The sequence below is a fragment of the Silurus meridionalis genome, chromosome 19 (genome assembly GCF_014805685.1).
Source record: "Silurus meridionalis isolate SWU-2019-XX chromosome 19, ASM1480568v1, whole genome shotgun sequence".
NCBI lineage: Eukaryota > Metazoa > Chordata > Actinopteri > Siluriformes > Siluridae > Silurus > Silurus meridionalis.
In genome coordinates, this window is record NC_060902.1 from 8,796,455 (window position 1) to 8,813,244 (window position 16,790).

Consider the following 16,790-nt stretch of genomic DNA (forward strand, 5'->3'; position numbering starts at 1 on the left):
ACACTACACCCACCGCGCACTTTATTAGGAACATCTGTACATACACCGAGCATTTCATGCAAGATTCATGCAAGGTCAGGTGAGGTGCACATCAAACATCAGGATGGGGAGAAAGGGGATCTCTGATAAACTGTTGATATCCTGCCATTTTAAATACACAGCAGTTTTAAGGGTTCACAAAGTAGAAAAAGACATTGCCTGCCGCCTGAAACACCTATTTGATAAAAACGGGACCAGAAAACAGTCAGACTGGTCTAAACTAATAGGGAATTACAGTAACTACAAAAATTATAAATTATGTTTGTTTGTTTATATTTTTGTTTGCATAATAGATTTTCTGAAATACCCAAACCAGGCCATCTAGTACCGACAACCTTGCCAAGTCACAAAGATTCCTCACACATATTGATAACATTACATGAAGCTCTTTATCTGTTTTTATTTATTTATTTATTTATTTATTTATTTATTTATTTATTCTTGCATTGCAGCCACGGGATTTCCTTTAAAAAGAAAACCCTGCAGGAACATGCATGTGTTCCTCACTTGCAAGTGTTTTTCACGTTTCCACTTCTAATTGATCTCAAATAGCAGGGGCTGTCAGTGTTGGACCAATAGTTTTAGCATTCGGACTTTCTAATCCAATTACTACCATTTCTTAGATTTTCTACTCATTTTGGCCAACTCCATTTCCTCTGAATGTTGCACATTGTCAGGGTCTAGATCTTAATAGTAAGTTCGTTAAATTATAGCCACTAGATGTCGCTGTGCATTTACAAATACACCACTCAATCAAAACAAAGAAAAGGTTAATGCTCCAATTTACCACAATCTGTGTCTGTTTTGCCTCCAACTCAGCTCATTAATAGTAAATCACATTTTACATAAAGCACAAAATACAGTGTATTTCAGAAGAAGTTGCACCTCTCTGATAATAGAATTAATCCACTAAGACCATTATGGTCCATTATAACCCTAGACCATATATGTTATATTTAAATATCAAGATGTCATGGTGGATTTTTTTTATTTAACTTTTATAAAAGTATTTAAATATGAATTTTGAATATTTAAATTCTATACATTACTTTTTAAATTACAGGTAAAACTTTGAGAACTTACAAAGATTCAAAAACCTAAATATTATAAACATTAAACAAGTCATAAAATATTATGCTGACCATTTACAAAGCATTTAATAAACATTTTATGATTTACATCCCTGTAGACAACTAGCTATTTGAGCATTTACAATGTGTATATTTATACCATGTTAATCCCAAATGATTCACTGTTAACTAAAAAGGTTTGTTTTTGGTTTGTTTGTATTTATTATTAATATTATTATTATTATTATTATTATTATTATTATTATTATTATTATTATTATTATTAATATTATTATTATTCCTCAAAAAATGTCAATGAGTTCTAAAAAAAAACCCTCAATTAATTAAACACAGAATGTTGCAATAATTGATTTGTGGGAAAAAACAACAACCAAATAATACCCCAAAGATATAATATAATACAATTCTTGTCTTATTCTATATTTGGAAATGACTGTTTTATTTAATCATGTTTTAAATGTTTGGATAAAATGCATCTATAATTAGATGTGTCATTATGATGTTTGTCAATTCAAATTATGAACTTGCTATGAACTGCCAGATTTTCTAGTATGATGTTTCAAATGTGCATTCCTTTTCTTATTTCAAATCTAATTCCAGATGATCTAAAGTAAATAAATTAGTAAACTGATTTATATTTAAAAATAACAACTAAATAACGAACAAATGAATTAATAAATAAATGAATGAATTATTTTCAAACGCAACTGTTTAAAGTTAAACCAACTAATGTTAAACCACATATTCAAATTCAAGTGCAATATGTAAACATGTGCAATAAACAGTATTTCCCACTTGCACATATCTGAACATAAGATCTATAAATTCTGCATATTTTACCATGATACCATAGCTCTCTATCTCTCGCTCTCTCTCTCTCTCTCTCTCTCTCTCTCTCTCTCTCTCTCTCTCTCTCACACACACACACACACACACACACACACACACACACACACTAACTCAACTGTGTGTTACTGAACTGCTACAAATCTGAACCCAAACACACACTCATTTCACACATCCATGTCTTCAGTACCACCGATATTATTTTATTATTACACAACTGTTTACATACTGTTTTTTGCACATCCATTTGACTGCTTTTATTGCTGTTTTGCACAACCTTCTATATTTACATTTTGTGTCTATTTACAAGTACACTCCTGTATCCAGTTCTTTCTTGCACACTGCACTGTGTAATACACAGTAGGTTTACTGGCGGCGCTATTTTGTGTTATGTGTATTTGTCCTACCCTGTCTTGTGTTGTCTTTTACACGATTACTAGTCCTTAGCTCCGTGTTTTTCTGTTATGTAGTTTTATATTGTTTATGTAGCACCAGGGTTCTGGAGGAACGTTGTTTTATTTCACTGTGTACTGTGTCAGATATATATGGTTGAAATGACAATAAGAGCTTCTTGACTTGATGATTTGTGTACAAATATTCTTTCTTGATTTTATTCAATATTGTTGCATCTGGAATTTTCGGTCATTAAAACAAACTCCTTGTGAGTGTGTGTGAATGTGTGCACACTTTGCAATAAAATCCCTTTCTGATTCTGATTGTGATATGATTATTTAATATCAAATATTGTATAGTATATAAATGAATAAACAAACCAATCTTAATGTATGGAATCCGCATATGGTCTGCATGTGTTCAGTTTATTCTCAGGATAATAACTGAATGTACGCTGATTTCAGCTTTTTGTTGTTTTATTGAACACTGCAAAGGCAACATGATTCAACATCACCAGAGCACGTGGTCTTAGCACTGAAAGCCCCGCCTCTTTCCCAAAGGTGTTTCCTGATTGGTCGGAAGTGCAGCGGAGCTCCGGCTAAATGCGATTGGTTGAAAAAAGTTACTATAATAAACAGCTCAGAAAGCAAGCAAGACAGTTCAGCAATCGGAGCAGTGTGTGTTTGTGTGTGTATTTCTATTAGAATCGCTCATGATATCCAGAATAATTTTATGAAATCCAAGTGAAGAATTGCATGAAGTGAAAGACAAATATCATAATGGTAAGAGTCCATCTTTTTTCTCTTTCCCTCTTTTTTTAAAATAGTGGTAAAGAACTTTCTAATTCCATTTCTAAATAACTTACTTGAGCAAAGATAAGCTAAATAAAAGGCATGATGGCAGTGTCCTGATATTGTGAACAAGATAAAACATGCCTTCTGTAATATAGCCTTGGGGTACACCTGCAATCCACTGCATCATGTTCACTTAAAGTGGAACTGTAATAATTTTTTCCCAACATATACTTTATATTTTGTATATTGTGTTTGCCTCTAAATTATAAGGTAATATTTACTTTTAGTGCATGTGTTATATACTCTTTCTTATTTGTATGGCAGAGTTTCATGTTGACTTAAGAATAAAACATTAGAAAAGGTGATTACTATTGGTGCTGGACCTTTTTCATATTTCTGTTATATCGGATATATACAGGTTTTGCTGACCCAAGAACAGAACAGATTACATAATAAATAAAGTGATAAAATACACAGAATTAGAGGGACTAAAGTGTACCTTTTGCCAAGGTGTGAACATCTTGTACATTGCACATTTTGTCTGTATCTTGGGCGGATTTATGTGCATTCTCTCTCGGTCTCATGGTGGATTTCCACCAGGTTCTTCAGTTTCCTTCCACCTCCCAAAAGCATGTCGGCAGGGACCCTGGCTAAATAATTTGTGTGTCTGTGTGTGCATGTGTTCATCTTGCCCCGTCATGGACTGGCATCCCATCTTGGCTCTGTTCCCCTTGTTGTGCACAGTGATACTGGGATAGGTTCCAGATTCACACCAAGCCTGAACAGAATAAGCAGCTATTGACAATGTGTTAGTGAATATGTCTCTTTAAATATCTGCAAAACATTTTTGGACGTAACTGGACTTTTTCATCTGAAACTAATGTTTCATAAGCACCTTATAAGTGAGCATGCACACTACACGTACAAAGGATGTTTATGGTACCACCACCAAACAGCAAAGATAATATGATATCTATGTTTTATTTGTACTTCTAAGTAATTACACAAGCTTGCTGCATTATATTTCAATATATGTGTTCTTATTTTATTTTCCAAAACTGTAATCCTTCACAGTAAAATTACATAGATCATTTTTCCTTTATTATCTGTATGATCCTAAATCATTTCCATTTGTCATGCATAGCTTTTTTAAAGGTAGTGTGGCTGTACAGTGTCAGAGCATGGGTTAATCATTTACGCACACTGAAAGAGAGAGAGAGGGAGAGGGAGAGGGAGAGACATGTTAAGGCCAACAGCAGACAGCTGGCATGATCCGCCTCACATGATAAACAATATGTTGTATCTCAAGCCTTAACTCAGAAAAGGGTCAAATCTGATCACTCTTGTGTTACTTTTTGTTGTATGCAGTTACTGAAATAGACATTCACAAGGAAGGGTAACTTTATGCTTTCTTAATGTTTTGTTCTGGTATCATTAAATTATATAGTCAGTGCTTTTCACACAGTTCCCAGTACAAGCCCTGCATGTGTGCTGATGATTGTTCAAACTGTTGTCACAGCTCACATGTGACATACAGGTTTATGAAGTTTTTCTTGTTGTTAAATAAAGAGTTGATACCTTCCATAAAACTCCATATTACAACAGGTATAAGTATGTTTATATATATATATATAATATTATTATTATTTATTATGTGCTTAGTGATTCTGGTCCTAATTTGCTGGTTGGTGCTGTATTTTGGTTATTTCTGTAAAATCAGAGGGGAAAATTGGTATTGCTGGTTCAAGTATAATGCTGTTTAATAAGGCAGTCTCAAATATAATGGATAACTGTCAGCTTTTACTGGTAGCTCTTAAAAAGCAAACAAGCAAAACTGTCTTTTTTTATTTTGCCATTCATTCATTGCCAATCATTTTCATATTAATGAGAACTCAAAGATCCAGAATGCAGTGCTCTATGACCCAGTCTTTGCATTGTGTAAGTGTAATCAAATGGCAGTGTAAGAAACTATTAACCATTAACTTTTGTAACTTTTTCTCTGGAATGATAAGTGTTAACTTAGTCAGTTTTGTTCTATTGAATTTGTCCCAGTTGGATGTGTTGAGCAGAGAACATTTGCATCATTCCTAGACAGAAGATAAGATGTAGTGCCCCTGAGTCAAGCCCAGCCTACACAGACTTTTATTATTTATTTATTCATGTTTGTAGCATAGGGTCAAAATATTTATCGAAGCATTTATTGTAGCATATTTTTCAATAAAACACATACAGTCAGAGGCCATGTAAATTTGGGCATAACATATGACAATAAAAAATTGTACAATCTATAATGTCACTGATTACACTGAGACTGCAACATAAAGCAAAACTGGAAACAGTGCATTAATGTTTTTTTGTAGTGAAAAAAAAATCCTTACCCCTGTCAATGCCCCCGGGCTGAAGCACTCTATCACTTACCACTATCAGGTCACACAGTGATTCTGGCCACTTTCCCACTGTGTGAGAGCTGGAAAGTGTTTTTCATTCAACATTGACTGGAAAATGTATTTTCTTTTCCAGTGTTTGGTAATCTTCGTTGTGTGTTTTTTTTTTTTTTTTTATTAACAAAACATTTTTTCAGGCTCGTATTACTGTTAATATTGACCTTGCTAGATATTTTTTCTTATTTTTCAGTTCACTTTGTTCTCTGGTAGTTTTGACTTCAGCGTAAAGAAATATTAGTGAAGCTGGCTGAATGGTATCTTTATTGCTTGTGGCAGTCATTGCATTCCTGAGTTTATTCAGGAGGGAAGAAGAGAATTTTCTTTATCTAATAGCAGCAAATTGTTCATTGTGTTTATACTTCATGAACAGGAGGCCAAAACCTCCAAACCACTAAACTCCTAACACAACTAGTACCATAGACTAATATACTTGGTGCTAAAGAAACTCATGCTAGTTTCCTTATACTTATGAGGACTTTCCATTGACTTAATTATTAATGCAGACACCCATGGTGGATGGATGATTGTGTGCCACCAGCCGATTTACAAGATAACTAATGAATTACTGTTGCATGCTTGTGGTTTGCTGCCTTGTTGAATGGCAGTAACTAAATCCAGTTATTCCAGGATGTAACACACCAGCCACAGTGGCACACACATTTATTACTAATTTGATATTTTCCTTATGGCTGTCAAGTGTCCATCAAAGTTCTTTTTGCTGTGGCCAAATTCTACAGAGAAGACAGTGTTTTGGCCAGTATTTTGTATTTTTTTTTTTCTTAGATATTCAAAGAACTTGTGCAGAGGACTGCAGATTGTGTCAAAATTTCACAATATGCACATGCACTTTATTCCTGTTGACTTTTCCCTAAAGTAGATAACTTCTGGTAGTGTTTTAATGAAATGTGAAACTTCCAGCTCATGTTATTACTTTTGGATTTCGCTTCATGTAGAGTTTGGACATTGGACCTCTTTAAATGTTTAAAGGCTCTGGCGTGGAGAAGCTGGTGTTGGATCTGTGATGATCTCAAATGTTAAGATATTTTATGAGTTGCTCAGTAGCTCCTGGTTCCATAACGTCAACTGACTGTATAAGACTGTAGAAAGCACATTACTCATAATCTTACATTCCGGTGCTCATGTTAGTTCTCACTCTCCGGTGTTTTGTATTGTTTTTAAGACTTATAATCACACTCTTGGTAAAACCATATCTAGTACATTAACTCTTTTTCAGGTTTTGTATAATTCTAGTAAAGATTCAGTGCATGTGCTAGGTTTAAGTCAGATGAGCTAGGATTCTGGAGCTTATTCTGGCTACAAAAGAGAGAGAACTAATTATAAAGAGCATGTATGATTTGTCATTTAAAGAAACAATTACATGTGGTGATTAAAAGTGAATATGTTCTTTATAAGTAATTTTGTCCCTGATGAGCAAGCCGGTGGCGACTGTAATCTATCTAATAGGTGTTAATTGATACTGATTTGGAAAAAATAAAGGTTGAGCCAAACTTGGTTTAATCTTATAAAGTCAAGTCAAGAATCTTTTATTGTCATTTCAACCATATATAGCTGACGCAGTACACAGTGATATGTAACAACGTTCCTCTAGAACCCTAGTGCTACATACAACAACAATGTGTAGGTTATGTGATATGTGTAACACTTCCTTAAATATTTTGAATAAAGCATATAATGCAGAAAAAAGAAACTGTTATTGTTCAACAACCATATCTTGTTATATAACATAATCGTTGCAATAATTGTATTTATTTTTTTTTAAACCTTGATAAAAAATGAGCAAACAAATGAAATAAAATAGTAAAATACATTCGATTTAAAATTGTAACCATTCACACATGTTTGGATGCCAGCACAGTTTGGGCTTTATTAGAAGATGTAAAAGCAAACAAGACACATAGGCATACAATAGGCAGGAATTAGCAGATATTTTATAGGTATGCATAACCAGAAATGTTTTCAGTGCAAAACCAAATTCTTTGCAATTTCAAAGCTGGAGCTAAAATCAGATAAACAAGAATGCAAAACAACTAGTATGTAACATCACAACAGGCTAAGTGTTTGTTAGAACTTAAATATGTTTTTTATTAATAAGTGCAAAATAATGGAAATCAATCCAGATTATATAACAGGAGCTTTGAGGATGGATTTGGACTGCCAGTCTCCTACACTGACTCAGGACTACAGTTTGCATCTGATCATCATCAGTGCACACCTCGACATCGTTTATCTGTAATAAATGGACATTCGGTGCCACCCAGATGAGCATTGGTTCCCTCTTGAGTCTGGTTCCTCTCAAGATTTCTTTCTTATGCCATCTCGGGAAGTTTTTACCTTGTTATAGTCGCCACTGGCTTGCTCAAAAGGGACAAACTTACACTTTTAAAGAACATATTATTTTATAACACCTCTATATCTCTGTCAAGCTGCTCATTGTTAAAAGCACTTTACAAATAAAAATACATTTAAATTGAATCAAATTATATAAAGGCAATGGAATTTATTTATAAATTAATGTTTTCAGATATCTTATTTGTATTGATGGCCTCTCTTTTCAGGTATGCCAAAGTATTTACATTTGTACATATTTAAACATTAAAGCAGTTATGATTAAGAATGGTGGTCATAAACAAATTTGGTTGGCTAGAAATGTAGCTGTCTAGTCTAAAGCAGAGAGAATTGTTTAACTTCATTTACTATTATTTGTTTGACTTCGGCACTTAATTAAGTGAAAAATGAAGGTGTACACAACTGAAAATATTTTGTATTGATTGGTCAAAAATACAGCAATGAAAAAATTCAAACTAACCCTTAGTCTGTGCACATACAAATCATAAAAATCAACTTAGAATGGAGAACAAAGAGCCAGTGCTTTATAAATTAGTATTATTTATTTTACAGCACAATAAAAAACAAATAAAAAATACATGGCATGTTTGGTTTGCTTCCTGCATTTGAGCCAATTCAGAGTCAAATTATTTACTTACTGCAATGAAACCATGCCAAACCATTCCAATCAAACACCCGTTGATTGGAACCAGAGTAGGACCAATTTCACTCTGAGGCAATTCCAGCCTATTAATGATACACTGACCTGAGTATGATTACTATATTGTGCATGTGTAGAAACCCTTTAAGTCTTGGGACCTACAAGCAGATTAAGCACATTAGCAGGCAAAGTTCTTCATTTGGGTGAAGCAAAGGTGGATCAAATTTTGGATGTCACTTAACATATATAAAAAATATATATATAGTATTTAATAACTGATGTATGGTCATTGAAATACAATTTAACACAGTGAGATTATCATGGTATTGGGAGAACATAAATTTGATGTCCCACATACAGGAACAAAACATTACCCTGGAAAGAGAGTATGTCCAGATTGGAAAATAGGGACATCCACTGTGTCCCTGACTTGTATAGTGTGACTACTGATTAAGCATTTGTTTAGTTATTTTATATTTATATTTTATTTTATTATATTATTATGTGGTATCATTGAACAAATGGTTAAATATTGAATCCTTTAAATGTTTAATCACTGTGAAAGTTAGGCACACATATTTACCAAACCCACCGTGAAGGTTTTTATATAAAGGCTGTGGGAAACGACATGGGTGCATCTGCATTGCTGATGGAATCAAACCTCTGGATTGTTGTTCGTCTGACCCCTTCTTATCCTCTAGTTTCCAGGCAGCTCCACAGATGCTAATGTTTCCGGAGCATGCAGCAGGATACACCTGGTTTTGAGGCAAGGTGGAACCACCCTTTATAGATAGTTTTGGCTGTCTAGCAAAGTAAAGATGACATTCCTGTTTTATTTGAGCGATGCATTTATCATCTTTGCCCAAAATGTATTTGCCTTTCTGCCTGAGGGCTTGATAAGAAAGAGTTTTAAATGCTTCAGGGGCTTGTACCAGTGAATACTGTAAGCTGTTGTACATGCAAAGAATGTAAAGGTTTCTAAGCCTATGGGTACTTTAGACAGGAAGTTGGCACTGCCTTGGCAACCGGGTTTGACAATTCAGCTTCAAGAATAAATTAGCTGTGAGAAGGCAACAGTACACTCTGTACCACTGTGCCAGCCATCTTAGAGTTTGATGTTATCTTTTGAAGCAGTAACACAATTTGCCAATTCCTTAGAGGTCACTGTCTCCCAATGAGTTGTCAAAAGTCAGCTTTTTTTGTCAGTTTTTCTCAACTCACACCACCTTTTCTCTCTCTACGCACATATCAACCCACACAAGGGCCATGTCTTACCTCTTTTACGTCATAAGAAGTTGATTTGGGCAATGCCACGCTGAATAAACCAAATGCTTATCAGTAGTGGTCTGGGCTTGGATCTTTTGGAATTAAAATTTTGAACAAAACATAGCAGTTTCTGTGACTAAGGATGTGGCTGTGGTCAAGGTTTTAACTGGCTGAGGTTTTTTTATTAGTACTGTTAAAAAGAAACTTGAGTGGCATCGAGACCACATAGTTCTGGACTTCAGGGAATACCTGCCACAGAAAAACTGGCAGCGTAAGAGAGAAACCAGATATTTTGTGAATTTTATAAGAATATAAATATGAAAAAAGTGCTATACCTTGCTTACACAAATTCTGTTTTATTGTTTGTAGATTTTACTACATACAAGCAGAGCTGGAGTCCTGTATTTAAAAGTAAAAATGTGATCGAACAAGTGCTGCAAATAAAGTCTTTAGCTTTATATAATTTTCTATTCCGCTTTTTGATGAAACTGATTGATTTAATGTGCTTGAGTGTCTTAAACGTCTAATGCATGTGTTTGCTATAAATGAAATGGTTTTTTTTTTTTTTTTATTGATTGTTTATTGAATGTGTCAGGGTAGCATGGGTTTATCAAACCAACCTATTAGGTGACAGTAACAACAGGACCTTGGAGTGGGAGTGTCCTTGTTTAAAAAAAGAAAACAAACCCGCCCCTTGGCCTGGAATGTCTTAGGGGCAGGAAACATTGGGTGGAGATAAACCTCTAAAAGTTCCCTCCCTGATCTAAATGAAACCACATTATGGAATGCATGTGCTCTCTCTCTCTCTCTCTCTCTCTCTCTCTCTCTCTCTCTCTCTCTCTCTTCCTCTTCCTCTTTCTCTCTGTCAGACATTTCTGAACAACGCATACTCACACACCCTTATTTTTTAACATACACACACACACACACACACACACACACACACACACACACACGCATACACACACACACACACACACACACACACGCATACACACACACACACACACACACACACACACACACACACACACACACACACACACACACACACACACACACACACAATTTGATCAAGTTCTCACCTTTCTGTTTTTTGTGAGTGCCTTGCCCTATATGGATTATCAGTGCTTACTGGGAGGCAGTTAAAGTCAAAGAATTGTTGAACAGCACATGATAAAGGATATCATGCTTAAAGCTCAGGTGCAAATCTGACAGTGTTTTGGAGGTTAGACGTTAGAGTTTCTAAACTGTGGGGGAGAAAAGGTGAATCTTTGGGCTCAAAGGAAGAGATATCACAAGGTGGGGGAGGTGAAGGAAGCAACCCCACACACTCTCACATGGTGAAGACAGATTGCTCGAGTTTGTTACAGGAAAAGTCTTTATCTGGAATCCTCCTAATGGAGCCTAGGAGAACCTCTATCCCAAGACTTCTTACAATCTACATCGGCTAAAATAGACACACGCACACAAGCGCGCGCCCACACACGCACACACACACACACACACACACACACACACACACACACACACACACACACACACACACACAGTAAACTGCTTTCATTATGGAAGCACTGAGAGAATCATTACTCCATGTAACCTTTCAGATGTCATCCTACAAGCGAGCTACCTCGGACGAAGAGGAACTGATAGACACCACCCCTGACAGAGTGTATCAGTCTCCAACCGTGCAGGTAAGAGTTCTCTTTTATCTATTGTTATGTAATTATGAAGCTCAGAAATGTTGTAGCTTGAGTAGTTATGTAGTGAAGTTTTTTGTTCACACCATACTTTTAAATGTTCCTTACTACCTTTCAAAAGAATATTCTGCACTTCTTGTTTCAAAATTTCAAAACACATCACTTCATTTGTCATGCATTTGTCAAATCATAATGTGACTTTTTAGGATCACACAGCTTTCAGAAACCAATCTATGCACATCTAAATTCACACTGTAAACGTGGATGAGAGCAAAAATCCATCACTATAATCTGTCAGTGCCAACGTAGGCTTCTGACCAAGGCAGCTTGTATCATCACAGCTAGCTATCATCAGAGCCAGAGATGGAAAAAGTACACACATCCTTCACTCAAGTAGTTACTTGAAATTGCAGAGGACAAAATACAGATACTTATGTTTTAAAAGACTCTGGTAAAGGTTTAAGTACTGACTACACTTTTTCACTCAAGTTAAAGTAAAGAAGTTTGGGCTCTGACATGTACTTAAGCCATTACTACTTATTTTAATGTCACGGGCGTAATTGTACCTCACATCATATTAATCTATTATTACAAATAAATTTCAAACTTTGTTATCTTATGAATGTATCCAGGCTGAACATCCACCATATAGAATACAAGCAGAGCTAAGATGATGATGATGATGATCAAGTGATCAGGAATGTCTCTGTGCTCTGTCATGTTTACATTGCTGACTCTCTGTCTCATCCATGTTAACCCCATCATTTTTGTTGCCTTCTGCCTTGCTTATTGTTACAGTAGCTTCATAGTCTGTGGTGCACGACAGCCATGAAAGTATACACAAATGGAAGATGGAAAAGCCACGCAATGACAAGAAATAGGTTGATGTGCGGAAAACGAAAGAAAAAAATATTAATCATGTCACCAAATAGATTAAAACTAAATTAACGAGCCTGGTTTGAAAATGTAAGAAGTAGAAAGTACTGATATTTATGTACAAATTTAAATAAATGAAAGTAAAGTAAAGTCTGAAAAATAAATAGTGAATTAAAGTACTGATACCAGAAAAATCTACTTAGGTACAGTAACAAAGTATTTGTATTTCATTACATCCAATCTCTGATCAGAACTATTATGCTAACTTTGAGAGATGGAGAATTGTTAGTTAGCCTTAGCAAAGGTTTCTTAGTAAAAAGGACACAAATTTGTTATAAGTAACTGGAATCACTGGTGTTAGAATGTGAGAACCTTTTCTGCTTTTTAGTTGAAAACGTATGTAAATATTATTCGTATTTTTCTCTCAGGGTAAAAGAGCACAATTAAAACTTTACATTAGATTTTATCTGAGGGTTTATTTAAATGAGCAACTCGAGAACTTTTAACACCTCTGCAGCTGTTAGCCAGTAATCAGACAGTGTTTTGCCTGAGTAAGCAGCAGCAGATTAATTCCTCTGTGATTCACCCTGTCAAAAGGTGGGAGAGATGTGTTTTCATTTGTACCGTTTCCTGCTTCTCATTTACTGTTTATCTAATGTTTGAATCTGGACTGGTACTATCTCAATATACATTAAAGCACGTTTGCATACATACATTTTTTTGTAAGGAAAACTTTTTCTATTCTGTACATTTTAAAGGTATTTGATGGTTAATATGTTTGATCTTATAGATAGCTCAGATTTTTTTTGTGCCACGGACCCTATTAACAGTAAAACACATTTAATAGTCTATGTCTGCACAGATTGTTATTATTTTTATTTTTTAATTAAGACAACTATTCATATATTACTTTTCGTTGTACGTATATATTTACATACTTGTCCGTTTATTTATTGTAAAGATTTACATCTATTTCTTCTAAGATGCCCTTGTTTTTGAGTTACTAAGATTTGTATAAAATTAAATTCAATTTGGATGATTTGATTGGCGAGTAAATCAGTCAGAAGTACAGATATTAATTTTAAGGACTCACTAATTAGTATAATTATGTTGACAATTGTGGGTTTTGAATACCTTGTCTTTAGCTAGATTTAGTACATAAAATACATAAACTGTTTTGAGATTTGTTGTGGCCATCAAATTCTTTTTCCTTAAGTTAGTATATTTCATCAGTTTTAAAATTTTATATTTTACTATTTCATATTGTAAATAAATTATGCGTTTATTAAATTTGCAAATCATTGCATTCTGCTTTTATTTATTTTACACCGCTTTACAGCTTCTTGAGAGTTAAGGTTATTTAATTGTGTTTCAGTTATGTTATAATGGTTGACAGGAATGTTGGCACCAATTGGAGGAAATTACTAAAGTGTTAATTTAATTAGTTTAATGGGTTTTAACCTGAGTTTGTGTTAATATGCATTTAGATTTTATTCCGTTGAAAGTATGTGATCAAATCATGTTGGCTGTACAAACACAAATTGTGTTAATGCAACTCAATTCATTTAGATGAAAAAGTAAGATTTATAGTATGGGACAAACAAAAGTACACCCACCAATTTCATTTCTTTTTTCAATTTCAGTTATTGCTTCTCATTAATTTGGGAAGGGTTACAAGGCCATCTACAAAGATTGTTTTCAATACAAGATCCTTCAAGAAAGTTCCTCCTAGGAATGTTTAAAAATAGTGAATAAAAGGAAAGCCCAAGCACTACATCATGTGACCCAAAGGCTGCTGGAAGCACATTAAATGTTTATGCTCATGGCATCACAATAAAAAAAAGACTTTAACAGACTGCAATATCTGGAACAATATTCATTGGACTAATGACATCAGGTTGGAAATGCTTGTTTCTAATGCACAGCACATTTTGGGGGAAAAAAAAAGTTTCCGATTAATTATCTTATATCAGCTGTCACATGGTGGAGTGGTGATGATTTGGACTTGTTTTGCAGCCAGGTGCCTGGGAAACCTGCATTTATTCAAACTCCAGTGACCTCTACTTTATACCAGAATTATTTTGAGACAAGTAGGAGGCGATCTCTCCAGCAATTTAGGTTCTATCAAAACTGGGTTACAGAACAATGAATACAAGCACACACAGAATATCTGAATTGTAAATAAAGAATAAATATAAAAAATTATGTTTTAAAAAAGTGCCAAATCAAAGTCCAAACCCTAATGCTGAGATGCCTATGCAGGATCTTATGAGAGCTATGCATAAACAAATTCCAACAAATATCAATATGTTGAAGCAATGTTCTAAAGAGTCAACTTTTTTTTAACACTTAGTTTACCAGTCACATAAAGTTAGATAATGTTTTAGCTTAGCATTTCATAGGTATTTAGAATCTTTACTCACACCTACTAATCTTGTAATAGCCACCCACAGTATGTGCTGGAGCTCACTGTAGAAATAAATACACCACAGACGAGCAAATATTTAGGGGGCTTCAGTGACACTAATTGTTCTCTCCATGGACTTTGGTGAGCTCCTGTGCCATTAAATTTAATGAGCTGGAAACTTTGTGTATATCACACGCTTTGACATTAGCATTTGAGCAGAGCACTCTTATTTTAATTCTTCATCGAAAACTCATTAGTTTATTTAATTATTAGATTATTTACCAATTTCTAAATACAAATATGGCAGCACTGCAATACAGTGGATTGTGTTGCGTTCTCATAGCTCCAGAGTCCCCAGTTCTGGGCTCAGGTTACAGTCTGTGTGAAGTGTCTGCTTGCTTGGTGGCCTGCAGTGCACTGCCATTTCTTCCAGGGTATCCTGTCTCTAGCTCAGTGTTACATTAATGGCATAATGCAGATGCCTTTATCCAGAGTAGTATACTAAAAAAACATCATCTTTCTTCATTAGGTCAAGGACTAAACGAAAAATCAGTCTAATAGTAGTAAACTATGAAAATATTATTTCTTAATTGTAGACAAATTACAATCTAATTGAAGTGAAGAAGTAGGTCTTTAGTCTTCATTTGAAGTTCAAAAGGGATTATGGATTACTTGCAGGGCTTGGATGACGCACAGAGACAAACCTGTCAGGATCAGGTTCAGGATCAGTTGTCTATTCCTTAAAATGACAAAGACAGTGAACAAGAGCCTGAGTGGCCTCTGTGCATAGAAATGACCAGATCTAAAGGGGAAGCCTGTATTAGTTAAGTTACAGTACAGTACAGTTCCTTGTGCAGAGTGACAGTGCAGTGACAGATGGAGCGATCTGAGATCTTGGCAAGGGGATACATCTGCAAGCACGTACAGTAGATCTGTCTTGCTGGGATTTAGTTTCAGCTGCCATCCATAACAAGATGTCCTGACATGGAGAGATCTGTCTAGAAACATAAATGTCTTAGAGGGAAAAGGAGATGATGAGCTGAGAATCATCCACAATGTCTAACAAGAGAGGTTAAAAATCTCTCATTTAATCTGGTCAGGGTAAAGGCCACATTATATGATTTACATAATTTCCATACCCTCACATTGATGCTCTGTGAATGGAGCATTGTCATCTTGGTAGATACCATTCCCTCCAGGAAAGAAATGTTAAAAGTGATCATTCACCTTTTTTTTTTTTTGCATTGGCTCCCATGATGAAAACACACCATTTCATCAAAATGCCTGGCACAACATAATCGTCACCAGCTTTTTTGTTTGTCATATTGCAAAATATTTTAAATTAACTGATGTAAATTGAACATACACTACCAGTCAAAAATCACCTGCTCATATAAAGTATAGGATCATTAAAATGTTTTTAAGGCAAAAAATATATTTAACCTGTGTCCAAATTTTTTAACTGGTGGTGTATTTGAGCAAACTGAACATAAATAACAATATTTTGCCATATGTCAGAACATGGACATGGCATGAAAGGGATGTTGCCCTGAGACTAGAGCAACACCTATATAAACAAATAACTGAAACACCAGGAAGAAGATATCCATCAGTATGATATATGATTTAGTTATGAAGAGGCTATACATGTGTGCTTGCAAATGGCCAGAAACTATATGCAAATGAGTGAACCACGTTTTACCAACTGGTCCAGAGCGTACTATATGTGTTGTAAGTAAAAACATTTACATCATTTTTTAAATAGTTAAAGAAAAAATTTGCACGTAAGAAGACTAACTTATTTAAAAATTGATTCAACTGATAAACACTAGATTATAAACAGATGTCACCTGCTTAATTTGAAAAAGCTTTTGTCATGTTTGGCCTTCCCTGCTAGCAGAGTAATTATCTGTGGATTAGTTTT

General features: G+C 34.7%; 1 protein-coding gene across 2 annotated transcripts in view; it reads left to right on the forward strand.

Annotated features, from left to right (window-relative positions):
* The first annotated feature begins 3,015 nt into the window (after positions 1 to 3,015).
* Positions 3,016 to 16,790, forward strand: part of ece1 (endothelin converting enzyme 1) — a 32,708-nt gene continuing 18,933 nt past the window's right edge. Inside the window, exons 1-2 of one of the 2 annotated variants that reach the window (XM_046875215.1) lie at positions 3,016 to 3,151; positions 11,491 to 11,577. In XM_046875215.1, coding sequence (XP_046731171.1) covers positions 3,149 to 3,151; positions 11,491 to 11,577 — 90 coding nt within the window. In that variant the 5' untranslated portion in view covers positions 3,016 to 3,148. Of the gene's footprint in view, positions 3,152 to 10,868; positions 11,578 to 16,790 lie in introns of those variants that run through there. The other variant, XM_046875214.1, reaches the window with a different exon arrangement.